This window comes from Euleptes europaea, chromosome 5, assembly GCF_029931775.1.
Source record: "Euleptes europaea isolate rEulEur1 chromosome 5, rEulEur1.hap1, whole genome shotgun sequence".
NCBI lineage: Eukaryota > Metazoa > Chordata > Lepidosauria > Squamata > Sphaerodactylidae > Euleptes > Euleptes europaea.
Window position 1 is genome coordinate 38,326,329 of NC_079316.1, and position 18,294 is coordinate 38,344,622.

At 47.4% G+C, this 18,294-nt stretch overlaps 1 protein-coding gene across 2 annotated transcripts in view; it reads left to right on the top strand.

Annotated features, from left to right (window-relative positions):
• Positions 1-4,200: 4,200 nt before the first annotated feature.
• PAX3 (paired box 3) overlaps positions 4,201-18,294 on the top strand; it is a 131,988-nt gene continuing 117,894 nt past the window's right edge. Inside the window, exons 1-4 of one of the 2 annotated variants that reach the window (XM_056849444.1) lie at positions 4,201-4,329; positions 6,605-6,840; positions 9,309-9,438; positions 11,694-11,828. In XM_056849444.1, the coding sequence (XP_056705422.1) occupies positions 4,245-4,329; positions 6,605-6,840; positions 9,309-9,438; positions 11,694-11,828 (586 nt within the window). In that variant the 5' untranslated portion in view covers positions 4,201-4,244. The remainder of the gene's footprint in view (positions 4,330-6,604; positions 6,841-9,308; positions 9,439-11,693; positions 11,829-18,294) is intronic. The other variant, XM_056849445.1, reaches the window with a different exon arrangement.

An 18,294-nucleotide genomic window follows, 5' to 3' on the forward strand; every position in this document is an offset into this window, starting at 1 on the left:
TAAGTGGTAGAGAAAGTCAGCATATAAAAACCAACTCTTCTTCTTCTTCTTCTTCTTCTTCTTCTTCTTCTTCTTCTTCTTCTTCTTCTTCTTCTTCTTCCATGAGGTCCCTCTGTACTCCGCGATAGGTGGATTCTGTGTGCCACCCCTCTATGTATGAGTGTGTGTGTGTGTGTGGGGGGGGCACCGTCGGTAGCAATGAGATACCGCTGGAGTGTAACTAATAGCAAATTATAACCATTTTCTTTCTCAAACGGCGCGAGACGGCGGCAGAATCTATCGCATTTACAGGCTCTCCTCTCCCCCTCCCCCTCATCCAAAGACACTCCACGGAAATCCGTTGGAAGTAAATCGTTTAGGATCACGGTGGGAAACTGATGGATTTCCCTTGTGTTTTGCGCGTAGTTCAGAGGCGCGCGGGCTTTAACCGATTCGAGACTCGGGGCGCGCATCGCAGACCACCGGGATACGCGGGACACAATCCAGGTGGGGGAAAAAAACCCTCACAGGATCAGTGGACTTTCTTAGCCAGCAACCCAGCCACGCATAGCTGCCATACTTTGGGATGGCCCCCGTCACTGGCAAAACTTCCACAGGTTTTTATCCCCCTTCCCTTGGAAGAAGGAGGTGTGGGAAGGAGGGTGACTCTCCCAAAATCACCGTACTGGAGAGAATGGGTCAAATAAATTAATGTTCTTAGGCCATTTATGCACGGGAGGTTTTGCCTTGGATTTGCCGCTCTCTAGATGCACATTTTCCCCATCCGAATTCTCAGAACTCTGCATGGGGGCTTATTTTTGAGTTTTGATAATTTGGATGGGGAAAATGTGCATCTAGAGAGCAGCAAATCCAAGGCAAAACCTCCCGTGCATAAATGGCCTTAGATTCCCTTCCCACCCACCCCAAAGCCAACATATCTGTTTGATGTAACAACGTGTTTATCCTGATCTCAAGCTCAGTTTTATCGGTTCGGGCAAGCCTATGTTGAGGAAGCTTTTCAATTCTATCAGTTCTTGTAGGTTATCCGGGCTGTGTGACCGTGGTCTTGGTATCTTTCCTTCTACGTATATATGCCGCGCTCCTCCTTCCAAGGCCCTTCAAACAGTCTGTTTCTCGCACAATGTCACTCGCCGACTTTTGGGACGGTTTTCAGCAAAGGCCGTCCCCAAACAGGGCCGACTCAAACGTCACTGCCCAGGCAGCAAGCTGTAGAGTTCCCCGGCAGGTTTTATCAGGCTGGGGGCCGCCCCTATCCGACCAGGGTCAATCCCAAAGAGAAACACAACAAAAAGGTGGGGTGGAGAAAAAAGATGACACGCATCAGACGCAGGAAGCCCCAAGTCTGCCACTTCCAGAATGTTTGATGTAGGTGTACATGTAATTTAATGTAATATGTAACACCATCTGCACTCCATTTAAAAGTATCCAGGGTACAGACTTGGGTTTCCCATCGTGTTCTGAAAATTCCCCCCCTTCCCTTTTTTGAGTGGTTGGGGGACTTACATCCGGTCTGATGAAGAATACTGAGAAAGCCGAAAGCTTGCCCATTGCTTTGTTAGGGCTGGACCTAATCTTTTAAAATGTCAAGCTGGTCCCACGTTGGGCCAGCGCAGCTCTCTCCGATCTTTAAAGGGGAGAGATCATTGATCCTATTTTCAATCTGATCAGAAAATTAATTAATAAACGGTGAAGTCGATCTTTATTGTTTTTTTAAAAAATAGATTTCTTTGAGAAGGAGACCTTTTTCCCGTTTTCAGATGTCCTTCCTGTTGGAGCTTCTCGCCCATTTAACAACTGGTACCCCCCTCCCACCTCTTAAACACACTTTTGGGAAATAAAGCTCATGGAGTACTTCGGGCCCGACCGCAGCCCAGGAATCGTTGAGGGAAAACTGTACAATCACAAGTGATTTCTTCTTCTTCTTTCCAAATGCAGAGGGCCTCTGATCTTTCAGCGCCACGCTTCCCAACCCCCGACTTTCAAAGGCCACAGCGATACCTCCCGGGCCCACAATGCTCCACAAGGCACATTGGGAACCGCTGTTGATGCAGTTTTCTCCAAATGTCTAGGAGGCGTCCCAGTGATCCGTTGTCAGCCAGCGGGAACTGAGCTCCAAACCCTTTTCTCAACCATCAAAGCAAAATGCAAAGGAAAATATTGGTGTGATGCTTATCTACACACCTAACTTTTAAAAAACGAAATAATCATAATTCGGGTCTCATAATCCGTCTGGAAACTTCCCTAGTTTCCGGAAATCTTTCCTCACCATCCGAGTTATCTTATTTTGTCATCCATTGGCAAAAACCTGGACGCCTTTCTAAGATTTGAGTTTGTTTCACGACAGTCTAGACTAGAGATTCTCAAATGGCTCTCCGTCCCAAGACAGAAAACGACCAGCAACTAGTTTCTCTCTTTCTTTCCTTTAATATATTTTTAAATCCAAAATATATCACAAAGTTGGGCATGTGTGTGTATACATGTGGGGTGGGGGGGTTGGACCTTAAGCTTAAAACTCATTGTTTCCCCTATTTCAAAGCGGGGGGGGGGAACCTGAACGATTCTCATCCTTTTGATTGATTAAGGTCTTGAATAACTTGAGGCTGAAGAGTGACAGTCGCTGAATAGACGACTGCAAATAAAGAGCCCTGTGGAAAGCCGGCCTGGCACTTCAGAGTGTAAAGGGGGCGAGTTTGCTGGCACTTACCAAGTTATAAATAAAAGGACACGCACAATGGTACCTTCTTTAAAGACAGACACTCTTTACAACACTCCTGGCGTCATATCCTGCTGTGGTCACTTCAGCTCCTAGTCAGGGTTTTTTTTTTTTAAACTTCTTTTATTTTGTTTTCTTCCCCCAGCACTTTGGTTTCAGGGCTACAATAAATTCCTGGGAACGACCGCTCCTTAGCAAGAGCCACTGGAAGACGCGCAGGGACAGAGGAGCGCGCGTGTATCTTATCTGCACGCAGACAGGCGGCTCTCCCTTCCCCGCGCGCTCCCGCCTCCCTCGACGGCTCTGAAGAGCGCGGATCCCCCCTCGGGGATCCGCGGAGATTCCCGCGGCGGCTCATCGTCCGCCTTTGAGCCTCGATCCAAGGACGACCGGGATCAGCGCTGTCGCGGCTTTGAAAAGTTTCCAAACGGGGAAGGCGGGGTGTGTGTTGGGGGGGGGGAGGGTTGGAGAAGAGAGGTTTGCTGGGTGCCAGACACGCACTCGGGTGGGGGGGGGGAAGCTCGTCTGGAGCGCGGAAGACAAAAGACCCGTCTCGAGAGAAACCGAGTTTCTCTTTCATTTCTCCCGTCCCGTCCAGCTGCACGTTTACAACCTCCCGGCCAAGAAAGGCAAGGGGGGGAAAGCGGCTGGAGACAGAGAGGGGCAGAGCAAGGCGCTGACGCCCAGCCATGCAAGAGGGCTGGCGACTTCCTTATTGTCCTCCCCTCCCCAGTGGCATTGTGCCAAGAGGATTGTAAAAAAGAAGGGACCGTCCCGTCCCCCCCGTCCGCCCCGTCCCCCCTGCAGCCGCTCCCCTCTCCCCGGCTCCTCCTTGCATGCCCCCCTGTCCGGCCTTCCTCTGAAAGAAAGGCCCCTCCATCAAGCCAGGAGAGGCGAAGGCCGGGTCACGCTCCGCGAGCGGGGCCGCCGATTGTCGGGCGGAGAAGAGAAAGTTGGGCGCCTCCGTCCAATCAGCTCCGGGCTCCCTCCAGACGGGACGGTCTCCCGCTGGCCAATCGCGGCGCGGGGATCCCAAGGAAGCTTCGGGGGGTGAAAAGGACTAATAAATACTCCCGAGCGGAGCCTCCTTTCACTCGGTCATCAACAACAGGAAGAAGCCCTCGCCTGCCACTCAAAGGCCGGTCCGTAGCCAAGGGAGCGCATCCCACCGCGGGGGCCCGCGAGCCGGCCGGCTGCTGCAGCAGGTCCCTCTTCTCGGGGCAAAACTTCTCTTCCTATTCTCCCCCCCCCTCCCCATCTCTGCCTGCCCCTCTCTGCTTTGAGACAGCGAGTCGGGACTGACAAACAGAAAGGAAAAGCGAACTTCCCTCCCCCTTTTCCTAGAGTTTCCCCCAGCCTCCCTTCCTTTCCGTTGGGCACACGTCTTTTCTTTTTCTTTTTTTGCTGTGGGTAACGTTCCTCCTTATTTTTTGCGGGGATCTCTGAGCGGAGTTTATCTGCTCCACCCCCCAACCCCCATTTCCGAGATCTCTGGATATAATAAGGTGAAGCGAGCCAAGCTGCGTCCAACATGACAACTCTGGCTGGAGCTGTCCCAAGAATGATGCGACCAGCTCCCGGGCAGAATTACCCCCGCAGCGGATTCCCGTTAGAAGGTAAGACCGTCGAGCAAGAGGATGGAAAAGTGGATTCCGGATTTGTGTGAGGCCGATTGGGGGGGGGGGCTTTGGACCCTGTGTCAGTGGAGCTGTAGGGGGGGACGGACAAGTTTTGGAAAATGGATGCCTGTGGAAAAAGTAGTAACTGAGAACTTCCGAAGACTGAAAGGTGCAGGAAGCTGTCTGGCTCGCAGGCAGGTGCCACTGAAATTAAGGGTTGTTTATTTCCAGGTAAACCCGATTAGAACTAGAGTGTGGAAAACAGCACAGAAAAGTACACTAAGCACCCCCCTCACCTCAATAGCAGCACCACAACAGACAGACAGACAGACAGACAGATAGATAGATGATACTCTTTTTGTTAACTTTTTGGAAATTAAAAGTTCCGGAATCCAGTGATGTAAATGCAGGTCATCGGTTCTAGTCCATTCACTCTGTTTTTTTCCAAGTCAGTTTCACTGTAGCGGAGTTAGAATTGGCATCTCCTTGGGCCAGAAAACATCTGCAGATAAACTACTAAGTAACCCGTCTGTAATTTTAGACGATGTGACTCCAAGAAATCCAAACCGTCCCAAACACCCTTCACTTAAGGACAGGTACTGAAAACGAGGACCTCCTTTCGGTTGTTGTTCTGCTTTCTTTGGGGACTGGAGCTGTCGACACGGCTACTGCCGGCCCCACAAAACTGGAAGCCCTACTACTACATTACTGTTAAAGCTACCAAAACAGTTGCAACGATAGGGTCAAATTCATATTAAGTAACTGCCTTGAAATCGCTTGTCCTTGCAACGCAACCCCCACCCTCCCGTTTGCCAAACTTGCGGTCCTTGGCCACGCAACACCCAAACTATGTCAAAAGCATGCAGGTAACGCGCTTACGGCAACAGTAAGGATTCATGTGGACACTGGCAATCGGAAGTCCTCATGTCGGTCGACCCCTTAACCTTCGAGGACGTTCCTGGGCTTTCTCTTTTCCCGCCACCCCCCGGTTTTTAATAAAAGCATTTGATCCAAGTGTGAGAACAGTCCTGTCCCCACCTGGAAGAGACAGAGAGGAAAGCAGGTGAAACTTTTCTAGCCTGTTGATTTGAGAGCTTGAACGCACATGACCCTCGTCATGCTCGAGGAAACATGAAATGTGGCAACACAACCAGAGAACAAGACTGCAGGGATTGTTTTAGGATAGGTTGTATGGTTGGCAGAAATGGACAAAATACGGCGGCGGGGGAGGGGATCAACAAACCAAAATATATGTTGCTAAATTCAGATCCCGGTCTTCCATTTAAACCCAGATGTTCCCAATAATATAACCATATGACATTTTTAAATCTTTATGGTACCGCTTTCCCTTCTCTACCTACATTCCCCGTTAAAACCCGTCCAAGTGTTCTACGCATAGGAAATATTTTAAGGTATCTATTTAAAAGGTCATAGATTGGAACGGTCCAGTAGAATTCAGTTCGCAAAATGCCAGCGAGCCCTCTTCTTCTCTGCATACAGTGGATCGTAAGAAAGCAGAGCCGTTTACAGAAAGACCATTTCTCTCCCTCCCCTCCACGCCCAATATTTTTTTTTCTTTTTAAACTTAGGAGTCTCTCACCCCACAGGCGTTTTAGGAGGGACAATGTACCCCTGTTAAGCTGAAGCCCTAGTCAAGAATGCATGTTTTCCTTTTGTGGGGAGAAGGAGTAATTAATAAGATGAATCCATTTATGGTGGGCAAACCAGTCCCAGATGTCAACCTCGGCATGTGTTTGGAAGTCTGAAACTCTGCCGAAATGGAGAAATGGATCAGACTGAAACCCACTTGTCGCTGGGATGAACTCCCATTGACAGGAATAATGGGTTTCTTCGCACTGCGTGCATAAGACCGCAATGCATCCACCCCACCGATCCAGAATAAACACGACTTCTTGGTTTAGCGAGGACCTCTTTCAAAACTGATTTCCAAGTCCCACTTCGTTCAGATCTACTCATTGCAAAGATAAGAAAACCACACGCCTTATCTCCTGGGGTGAGTACCACTGAGTCGGTGAAGAGTGTTACCTTAACACGGATTAATTACTCGTGTCTTGAACAAAATGCACTGAAAGGGCCAAGGGAAGTGTTCAGGAAGGATTCCCACCAAGCATATCTGGGCCGGAGCTACTTTGAACACACGTGCCTCCCTGTGTCGTGTGAATTGGCTCTCTGGGTCCTACGTTTTTGGGGGGAGCTGCCTGGCCCGCTCCAAAAGCCGCATGTGTTCTCCTTTTGTCTCCCTTTCCTCCAGTGTCGACTCCCTTGGGCCAGGGCCGAGTCAACCAGCTCGGAGGGGTCTTCATCAACGGCAGGCCTTTGCCCAACCACATCCGCCACAAGATCGTGGAGATGGCCCACCACGGCATCCGGCCCTGCGTCATCTCTCGCCAGCTGCGGGTCTCCCACGGCTGCGTCTCCAAGATTCTCTGCCGGTACCAAGAGACCGGCTCCATCCGGCCCGGGGCCATCGGGGGCAGCAAACCCAAGGTGAGGAACGGGCATCCAGGGCGGGAAGACCGTCGCCAAAGCACGGAGAAACGGAGTCAGCTGGAAGCCCTGAAAATTTGGGGGGGCGAAGGGCAAACTCCTCGGGCACTTCGGAGATTCTAATCCGGTGCAGCGGGTGTGAGCAGGGAAGGGAGTTGGCAGCTTTTTGTATTTATTCCTCCAGGGGACAGAACAGCCAGGGGCCCCACCTGTGTGCCTTTGCACAATATGAATGAACACCAGCAACAGGGGAAATGTTGCCTCCAAAGTTTGTTTGTTTCTTATGCATGGAAGGTTTGGCCTTGGATTTGCCGCTCTCTAGATGCACATTTCCCCCAAAACTCTGCATGGGGGCTTATTTTTGACTTTTGAGAATTCGGGTGGGAACAATGTGCATCTATTGAGTGGCAAATCCAAGGCAAACCCTTCCTCTCTCTCTCTCTCTCTCTCTCTCTCTCTCTCTCTCTCTCTCTCTCTCTCTCTCTCTCTCTCTCTCTCTCGTTTCTAAGTAATGTCTGGTCACTGGCTTGCGTGTGGACTGTTACTAGGCTTCACTATATCACCTAATTGCTCTGGGGGGGGGAATGGGGGGGAGAGAGAGGACAGCGGCTGCCCCCCACCCCAGTCACACACTTGTCTCGATCTTTACTTTGACATATTAGGTAGGATGCACCTCGTAGGCCTGGTAAAGGTAGCGTCGGCTTATTATGGTGTTCATAATTTACGCCTGCAAACAGGCAGGGCACCGTGCGGGAGAAAATGCCACTCCTAGAGGGGAATCCGTTTCTTTCTCAGAGCCAAGCCTGATCTGTGCCCTCCCCACATTCGGCTTGCTCCCCTTTACCCACCCTTTCCTATATCTGTTCCCAACCTCCTTCTAGTGTGTAGGGCGACTGTTAGATGCCTTACACAATTTAAGGATTTTTTTTGGGGGGTGGGTGGGGGGAAGGAAAATTAAACCCCGGCCACAGTGGCCTGACTGAGTTTGGATTGATGTCCTGCGGGTTCCTCGGAGCATGGGAGGACGGTGCCTGCCAGTGGCCCGGAACCGGTTCAGGCCCACACGACTGAAAGCTGTGACGGGAGCGCCGCAGCATCCATCCAGCAGCACCTTTGGGGACTCTCCGAAGCTTGTCAGTTTCGAAGGTGCCCCTGGACGACTGTTTTACTGAGGCATCCTAAAAGAAGCCTGAAAGGACTCGGTCGGATTCTCAAATAATGTTCTTGGGATAATAGTGCCAACCCTACGATAACAGCTGCTTTTACTGGATCAAGATTGTTTGGTGAAGAGAACTCCAGGGCCCTCAATACTCTTTAGAGGTCCTGGAGCATTATTTACCCCACTGAACTGACCCTTCGTCATTTTCAGTTCAACAGTTGATATATTCTCTGGAAAATACCTGCCACAGGAATGTCCCAAGCTTTATATACAGATTTTAAAAAATTTAACTGATGCTGACTCCAAAGGTCATGTCCCTCGATTCTAAGGCGGTTTCCCTCCAAAAGTTAATTCACAGCTTGGAATATTCTGAATTTCGATTCTCTTCTCTCTTTCCGCCGCTCGGTTTCTTTTTAAAGAGTAAACAACTAAACAGATTGAAATCCCAAACGCTAATACACCACATCGAAAATCACATCTGTGCGTGTCCTGTGTGTTTTCTAGAGCTGCTTAAAACAAAAAAAGGCCCGATATTAATTTTTAATGTCTGACCTTTCCCACCCCCCAAAAAGGGGTTTAAGTGCCCCCTTCGTTTAGGGCCCTGGGGTCTGCGTGAGCAAAATAACCATCGTGATCTCCGTGGAGGTGGAAGCGCCAAAGCACTTCGCGTCGCTCTTGGGAAGTTTCCGAGGGTGGCTTTTTGCTTGACTCGAGTTTCAATGAACTTTCTGAACTTTTTTAATGACGTTTCGCTGTCTCCTTAAAGGGACGGGTTGTGTTTTTGTATCCATTGATTCTGTCTCTCTCTCTCTCCCCCCCAATTAAAAAAAACCCCACCCCAAACAGACGGAAACCTCTAACATTGCTTGGGAGAAACTCTTATTGAGTACAATGGAATTTATTGCCAAGTTGGGGCCTTGGGACGTGGGGTACCAGTTTCTCTGATCCTATTTTATATTACGGATTGCCCGTTTCTCTTGTGGGTCCTGATCCTTCATTTTTATAGGGAGAGGGACTACTTCCAAAGTTCCTGGCTCAGTCACTGCATAACCTCCCCTGGGCTGTCGGGCTTCAGATTGACACCCCGGGGATCTACTCGGAAAGCGGCAGAGATTAAGTATTGTCAGGAAGCGATGCTGGATTTTTATCTTGACTTTCAACAGCATCTGTCCGGAGCGACTTCACCGCTAAGACGCTGCAGATCGAACCCGCCCTAGATTTTTAGATGCTCTTTTCCTGGCTCGCTTTCTCTTCTCTCTTTCAAACGTGGGCAAACCGATTGTTTCTTTCTGGCTCGTTTGCATTAAAGCAGGTAACGACGCCGGACGTCGAGAAGAAGATCGAGGAATACAAGCGAGAGAACGCCGGCATGTTCAGCTGGGAGATCCGGGACAAGCTGCTGAAGGACGGCGTGTGCGATCGGAACACCGTGCCGTCAGGTAAACCCGGAGCCCCGCAGCTGCCTTCTAAGGCAGACCCTCCTCGACACCGATCCTCAGAAGCCAGCTCCTTCCACCCCCTCGGGCAGGACGCCCTTAATCCCTTGCAAACCAGTGGGCCAGGCGGGCTGGTTCTTTGGGGAAAGGGCGAAAACGCACGGCAGGTTTTGCCTGGGGTCTGCCGCTCTCTAGATGCACATTCCCCCCCCCCATCTAAAGTCTTCAAAACTCTGCACGGGGGGCTATTTTTGCGTTTTGAGAATTTGGCTGGGGAAAATGTGCATTTCGCGAGCGGCAAACCCCAGGCAAACCCTGCCGTGCGTCGGTCTTTCCGTCTGCGGGGCGCTTCCCTCCGGAGCGAAGGCGTTTCGGGCGGCCGCCCGCCCGCCCCTCACCCGAGGACTCCGCCGGCCCCTTCTGCGTTTCGTCTGCAGCCCCCTTTTGCGAGACATCAAACGACGCTGCTCGGAGCCTCCCGAGGCTTTTAAGGTCCCGGCGAGGGGCTGGCTGCCTGGGCCTGGAAGAGCTGCTTTATCTTATAGGCACGAGATGAAAGGCCGGGGGTGGGGGTGGGGGTGGGGGAAAGGGATCTCCTGGCGTGGGGGGGGGGGGGAAGCGCGCGCGCGGGTGCGCGTCGGCTGGCGCGGCCTTGTAAAAGCGGCCAGAAGACAAGGGATCGCCCGTTTCCCCCGAGTTCATAAATCCGGACGATCCGATTAATCACCATTTCAGCAGATGCATCTAGCGGGCGGGGCGGGGAGCCGGGAAGGGGCTTGCTTTTAATTAAAACCCGACGGCCAGCGCTTTCTCTGTCCTCTCCTTTTTCCTTTTGCTCCGGAGAGGGCTTTCCGGGGACGGGATTGTTTAGCCGGCCAGGGATCTGGAAAATATAAATCCTTAACACAAACTGGCATAATTTATAAGAAATAAGGACCCTTGTTCTTTGGAAAGGGAAAGAGCTTTTGCATACACGCGGTTGTTCTGTCTAGCTTTCCGCCCGGCGCATTCTTTCTTTCTTTTTTTCTTTCATGGTCCGTGGCTTGTGGGAAGAGTTTTCGCAGTCTACACTTCCTAGGGACTTTACTTTTGCCTGCCTTTACTTTTGATGTGGACGGAAGCCTTCTCATATAATGGGTGGGGTGGAGAATAGCACGTGGGGTGGGGGAGGACACCATTTATGCATGGAAGGTTTTGCCTTGGATTTGCCCCTCTCAAGATACACATTTTCCCCATCTGAATTCTCAAAACTCTACATGGGGACTTATTTTTTATTTGGATGGGGGAATTTGGATGGGGGAAAATGTGCATCTAGAGAGCGGCAAATCCAAGGCAAAACCTCCCATCCATAAATGGCCCAAGTGGTGTTAGCAAAGTCTTAGGGAACGTGGATGCTTGGGAGGAATCCTTAAGTGATTTCAAAGCAACGTCTCTCAAACGGTGCGCCATGGTTAGACAGCAGCGTCCAAGTACGGACATGTCCCATTTCAGGCAAGTTCCCTGCCGATAGTAGCGGAAGATTTTAACAATTTGACCCTCAGTCGGTCTTGGTAGTTTTGATCTGAGTTAATACAGGCTCCAAACGTGTACAAGCGCCCAAACTAAGTCCTACTCCAACCAATGGGAATGAAATCCACTTGGAGCGCTCCTGACACCCCGTCTCTCCACATATTTTACGTTGCAACTGAGGCTGGGTGATCTGAATATATGAACTCAATGGAACTGACTGCTCAGCGAAATCAGCATGTTTCAGAAGATGACCCCGATTTTGTCTGAAACCAGAATTTAGGTCTCACCGCCAGCTTGGAGGTTCTGATTTTCTGGCCGCCAGTAGATTCATTACCGATCACTGTATAGACCATGGGGTGATTGCCTTTTCTTTTAAAAATGCTAGTTGAGCCATTTATGCATGGGAGGTTTTGCCTTGGATTTGCCGCTCTCTGGATGCACATTTTCCCCATCCAAATTCTCAAAACTCAACAGTAAGCCCCCATGCAGAGTTTTGAGATTCTGGATGGGAAAAATGTGCATCCAGAGAGCAGCAAATCCAAGGCAAAACCTCCCATGCATAAGTGGCCCTTGGTTACTCAAATCAGGGGGATATGCAAGGGAATCAGAGCTGAGTTTTCTAGAAGCAAACCCAGCGTTGGGTGTAGGAGTCTCACGAGATTTGCCTCCCCCTCCAAAAAATAAACGTCAGTCCCCGCTTCTTCTAGCTTCTGCTTCACGTCTGCCTTGCCTTCCTTCTCTTTCCGAAGTGAGCTCCATCAGCCGCATTTTGAGAAGCAAATTCGGGAAAGGAGAAGAAGAAGAAGCCGAGCTGGAGAGGAAGGAGGCGGAAGAGAGTGAGAAGAAGGCCAAGCACAGCATCGACGGCATCCTCAGCGAGAGAGGTAAGGCCCGGTGGTCTCCCCTTTGGCGGGGGCATTGTAAACATTACCGGCTTGTTCAAGGCCAAAGGTTGGCTTTTGGGAGAGAATCTAGGGTGACTTTGATTTTTTTTAATTTATTTTTATTTTTTTTGCAATTCCCTTGGAAGTGCGTTACATGTGTGTGGATCTCGGTCTTTGCTCTGTGGCTTGGGGAGGAGGGAGATCCGCTAAACGTTGGAGAAGGCCCGGTTGTGAAACCTTGTGAAACCTTGGGCCCATTCTGTGGATGCGGGAGTCAAATCAGACTGAAAAGGCTTTCGGAGCTGGAGAAAGGTTCCCCGTGGAGAAAGAAAAATGGGGGAGATGGTTCCTATTCGTCAAAAAAAAAAAATCAGGTCAGGGTGTATAGCAGAGGCTGGTCTGAGCTGCCAACCTAGTCCTCTGAACAGATTGCCCCGGGAGTTTTGGGGAATCCAGTGGCGGCACCTGGAAAGGTCAGCAGCAGCAGCTGGAATTCGACAGGCCGCCTTTTAATACTGCCAGGCGGCTCTGGATAGGGCAGGACTATCCAAAGCAACGCGCTTGGCCTGAATGGAAGCCCCGCTGAAATCCACGGAACTTTCCTCCCAAGTTGTAAGGTCGTGATAGTATTCTGACAGTGAGGGAGAGTAATGTTATCTAGGGAGACAGGTCTCCTGGGATGGAAGCTCACGTTCTTTGATGGGGCTTACTCACAGGCAAGTGTCCTTAGGAGTGCTTGCTCACTTGCCTTGCTTTTGCTCACCGCAGCTGCCCGGCTCCTAGAAGTGAAGCAGGGGAAGCTTTGCTTGGCACGGCTAGGGAGTCATGAGAAAAGTTTTACTTGCTTCATTTCTGTCTGTCAGGTGAGTATTCAAGGCACAGGAGCCAGGCTAGAAAGAAAGGCCATTTATGCATGGGAGGTTTTGCCTTGGATTTGCTGCTCTCTAGATGCACATCCGAATTCTCAAAACTCCTCATGGGGGCTTATGATTGAGTTTGGAGAATTTGGATGGGGAAAATGTGCATCTAGAGAGTGGCAAATCCAAGGCAAAATCTCCCATGCATAATTGGCCAAAGATGGCAATCCTAACAACTGGCAGAGTGGGTTAAATGTTAGCCTTTCCTTTGTTCAAAAAGCCGGGTTGCCATTTCAGACCTGGAGACACTACCTACAACCCAGAACACTTTTTAAGTTCCACGGAAACTGATTTGTGGCCACGGTTTGCAATAAAGTCGTTCCCCCCAATGGATTTTACCTCCCTCCAGCGTGTTCAGAATTTCAGGTTGCAATTCTAAAATCCTTAGTAAAACCATGGCATTTACCTCTATATTAATGTACCCCGTCCTAATCTTTAACAGAATAACCTGGAGGTAACCCCTTCTAAAATCAGTAAAGTAGGGAGCACAATCTTTTCTACATTACCTGGAAGTAAATGCCATTGATTCCCATAAGGTGTGTGTGTGTGTGTGTGTGTGTGTGTGTGTATGCGATCCTATATATATAACTGCGATCACACACACACACGAGAATTGGAATCAATATTTTGATTTCGTGGCACTTATTTCCCATGGATTTAAAGATCAGCATGGTACTGTATAAATGAAAAGATAAGATGTAGTTCTCCTTTGAAAACCGACTCCTAGTCTATCGACGTTTACATTGGGAATAAGTAACCCCAACGGATTCCAGGCGTTTTATTTTGAAGTAGGGGCCCTTAGGTTTGTGATTGACATTTGGGCTCCTTCGCATAGTTCGATAGAAAGAAACAAAGTCTGTCGAACTTCGTGGGGCTTCCTTCGGGGAAAACATATATCGGATGAGATTGTAAAGGGAAGCCCCACGGGACACCGATCGACTGCTGTGGCCAGTCTGAGAGGCAGGTCACCTTAAAAAAAAAAACTGTTCCGGCACAAGTGCGTGGTAGATCTGGCTGCAGAAATGCTTGATCCGACGCAATGCATTTTTTTGGAGCCCAAAGCCAGACTGAAGATGGAGGAACCACAGAAAAACAGGGGGCATTTATGCATGGGAGGTTTTGCCTTGGATTTGCCGCTCTCTAGATGCACATTTTCCCCCAACCAAATTCTCAAAACTCAACAATAGGCCCCCATGCAGGGTGTTGGCGGCGGAGGGGGGGGGGTTCAAGGCTGGGTGCTGGTCCGCTCTGAACTCTGGAGAACCCCTGATCCGCTTGAGAAAGTGGCTTTCGGATTTGCAGATTCAAAACTGACGTTGTGAAGCAAGGAGGAGATAAAGACCCCTCCCCATATGTCTCCACCCAGCCTCCCAGTATTCATTTGGGGAGAGTTGGCGATCTGTGGAAAGAGGCTCCCAATGGAGGCCAAAAAGGGAGGGCCATCATCTGAAGTGGTCGTGGAAAGCCAAGTTGCTCAATGGGGGGGCGGGGGGGGGGCGGAGCTGTTTAGTCCCATCTTTTTCAGTGTTCTTAAATCGAGCAGTGTTTTGGGGTTAGTCGAGATGAAGTAATTAAAGAGAAAAAAAGAGGCAAAGGGGGAAGGGAAGGGGGGGAGAGAGGTCACGATCCTGCCCCTTTCCCCCCAGGGCTTCAAGTCAAATGAAAGATTCTTCCCCTCTAATCAGTGGAGTAGGATAGGGCCCTGATGATGGGGACAGTTTTTTTTTTTTTTACTAGATGTGTCTTCCCTTGATTTTAATAGAGCTCCTAAGTCAATGTGTTTAGTTACGGTGAAGGTGGCTGTGGATCTGAGGCGAAGAAAGAGGTTGTATGTTCCTATAAAGTTTGTTCTAGTTCAAAGTTTGTTCTAGTCTGTTGTGATCACTGGTTTTCTCCCCTCTCCCTTTTGTTCTCACAAGAGTTACAGCAGAAGCAAAAGAGAGAGAGAGAGAGAGAGAGAAACATTTTGGCTTTTTTTTTTAAAAAAAGAAGAAACCTAATTATGCAAGAATTTTTAAAAAGTCACTTAAGAAATAGGGTTTATGGAATTTGTGATTCTGAACACAGCGGAATCCTGTGCACATGTGAGCCCTGCTTCATTGAGACTTGACCGCTGTTAGGTGCGCATGACGCTTGCATGTTGTGTGGAAACTTGGAGAGCATGCATGCTCCTTGAAGTCTCACTGAAGTCAGTGGGACTTAACTTTCAGCGCATTCCAAGAGAGTCAGGTAGATTTGTGTTGATTTCCAGAGGGTTTTATGAGTAGTTCAAGTTGCATTTGCCACCGAAATGGAGGAAGGAAACCTAATCCGGTCCTCTAGAGGTTTCTGCCTGTTGCTGGTGGTTCTAACTAGTTTTTCAAGACCTTGTCGCTTGGGTCAGCAGACAGGCTGTTTCCAGCGCTGGCTGACTTTGTTGTTTGAGGTTCCTCTGGCGCTCCTCCTCCAAAGCTGGCCCTGCGCGTCCACCATCGGCTCTGGAGAGCAGGAGACAAAAGTCCCAAATGAGCTGGTCAAACATTTGTACAACTTTTCCAGCTTTTACAAAGAAGGCCTTCTATACACAATCTACACTTGGAGATGAACTTGGAAAACAAAGAGGGGAGAGTCCATTGAAACTCACACTTTAGCTTTGCCCAGACAAAGGTTCAGCTAGCAGCAGCTTGATGTGGACAAAAGAAGGCAACCTTTTTAGAATTCAGGGAGAAAAGAAGAGAAAACTGGCCCCACAAAAGGCCCAGAAAAGACTTTATGGTCTTGCAATGAGGGATGAATTATTCAATGAGCCCCAATAGGCAATGCTCTTGTGGAGTTTTATGGACTCTCCACAGTGGAAAAAGTAGCTATTTTCACCTACAAAATGTTTCTAGCCTTTCTAAACAGCTAGAGATAACGGACAGCCCTTCAGGATAGATAAGCAAAACCATTCTTTAAAGCTGTAGTATCTCTCAACATTCAAAACAAAGGAGAAAGAAAATACCCTACTATGGAGTTAAAGGTAGCTGCAGCTTCATGGTGTTTAAATTTATTATTTTTTTAATTGCACACATTGAGAGGCAGAGAAAACACTACTGGCAGGTTCATGGATATTTTAAGGCCTTTGCATCAAAGGTAGATTTCCACTCCATGGGAGCAAGCTTAAGCAGGTCTACTCAGACATAAGCCCACATTATTCGATGGGGCTTACTCCCAGGCAAGTGTCCTGAGAATTGCATCCAATACATTTTAACAATAATGAAATATAGTGTTAAAGAAAATGGATAGGCTATGGAAGAATAGTTAATGGCCAGCACATTTTTTTTAAAAAAAAGGTAACCAGTTTTATAGTTTAGTTCAGACAAATGGAAATGACTGAGGTACTGCTGGTTTACTCCCATGGCACCCAAACTCTGAACACATTTATCTGAAAATAAATTCCGTTGATTTAAATGGATTTGAATGTTTGGGTTGAAATCTTTTGGTGTTTGACGTCAAACATAAAGGATATTGCAGATTTCTTTCTTTCTTTCTTTCTTTCTTTCTTTCTTTCTTTCTTTCTTTCTTTCTTTCTTTCTTTCTTTCTTTCTTTCTTTCTTTCTTTCTTTCTTTCTTTCTTTCTTTCTATCTGGCATTTCATATTTGCCTCCAAGTTACAAATAATTTTTGTTACGAGTTTCAAACTATATGTTCAAAGAGTTTAATTATACCTCCAATTGGGTAATTGAGGACAAAGCTTGCTATTTGTTTGATGAACATCTGATAGTACATGTTTCCATTCCTTCAGAACAAAATCTTAAACTTATGTTCTCCAGAGTATATTTTTTGTTGCCTTCTGCTTAATGTACTGTGTTAACTCTAGTGCTGATAAAAGCTACAAGTGTCAATGAGGTAAATGAAAGGTCAATAATGTTACAATTTTCAAAGAATATGTATCAGTAGAAAGGAATTTGTTTTAACTGTCTTTAATAATTGCTACTTCTGATTCTGAATTCTCAAAAGAAGCATTATCAGTGGGTTTATACTGAGAACATCATGGGCCCATCCAGACAAACGTTATGCATGTTTACTCAGAAGTAATGCTGTTAAGTTCAGTGGGATTTATTCTCAAGAACTGTGCATTGGTTTCTTTTAGATATCTATAAATGAAGGTAATATCCAATGGTAGGGCCTGTTGTAACTTCTCATTTATCCTGTTAGTAATACGAATGGTGCAGTTGGGGGGGGGGATAAATGACCTCTTGAAGAACGCTGGCCACACCATTTTCAATAAGACCTGGCTTTCTGTAATTCCAAACATTTCTAAAATTGTAAACAGTACTTTTTGGAAAGAGAACAGTTATGAGTCAGGGAATCTTCTGAGTACAGTGCATGGCTAAATCTTTCGTGTTAAAATTGTGTCAGAGATGTACCCATCTATGGGATAAATTAAATTAAAAACAGGGATGAAAGAAAATTACATGTTTTTCCCCAAATCCTGATGTTATGCGGGTACTGTAAAATGATGGTTGAAATATTTTGCTTGTACAATGTATTTATTAGTTGCCTCTCTCTTCGGTATCTAATTAAGATATTTGTTAAAGTAGCCAATTAAAGATTTGATAGTGATATCAAACATTTTGAGTGGTGAGGGAAAACTAAATAGAGATTTTTGTCCCCTTTCTGAAGGACCACCATACTTTTAGTTGCCAAAATACTTTGTTCACTTCATATGTGGACAATAAATTTTCAAATTCCTGACTTGCCTGCAGTGGCAAGTCACAGATGTTAAGCCTAACTAGCTTGCCGGACTGTTATATATAAAAAATGAAGTCCACCATGGAGTAAGGGCATAATGCACAAGTGATTAAATATTTCACAGTGTAAGGATTTGGATAACCCAGTCACATAAGGTCTTAGATGTTATGATTTTGGGTGAATCTTCCTGCTTATTTTCTTAGTAATGATGTGTCAGAAAAAGGTTGCATCATTCCCATTCAGTCTCTTTTTCTACATTTTTACAGTGACCCAATTATTTATTCCCACGAAAGAAGACAAGGAAGTACGACTGAAATATAACGCCATTAAAAAACTTACAGAGTTTCCTTGTAAATTCCATGTTTCCCCCACCCCAGGCTAGCTTCTCTACCTCACATTCCAGACCTGAGTGATTTCAGAGAAAAGACTCATCCACCTATACATTAGTACAAATGAATCACAAGACAAAATATTTGTGTATAAGTTACACAAAACTACAATGTATTGATTGGTAGGGACTGGCATATTTATACAGATGTATGTGGCATGTATATCAATTAATCCAGAGTGCGTGGATTCAAGATGATTTATAATTAACCTTAAACACATTTAAGTGGAGATATGTTCCGCTAGTTTGATCACAAAAGATATTTTTGTTTCAGGAGCTCAAATTAAAAATAGGATATGTGATTTGGCAACTCAACAGGATTTGACAGCCATACAGTCTTTCAAAGTTGCTATATGGTATAATTATTTTAAACGTTCCCCTAATCTTGAGACACACTAAAAAACAAAACAAACAAACACAAACCCCCCCCACCTGTTTCCTATGAATT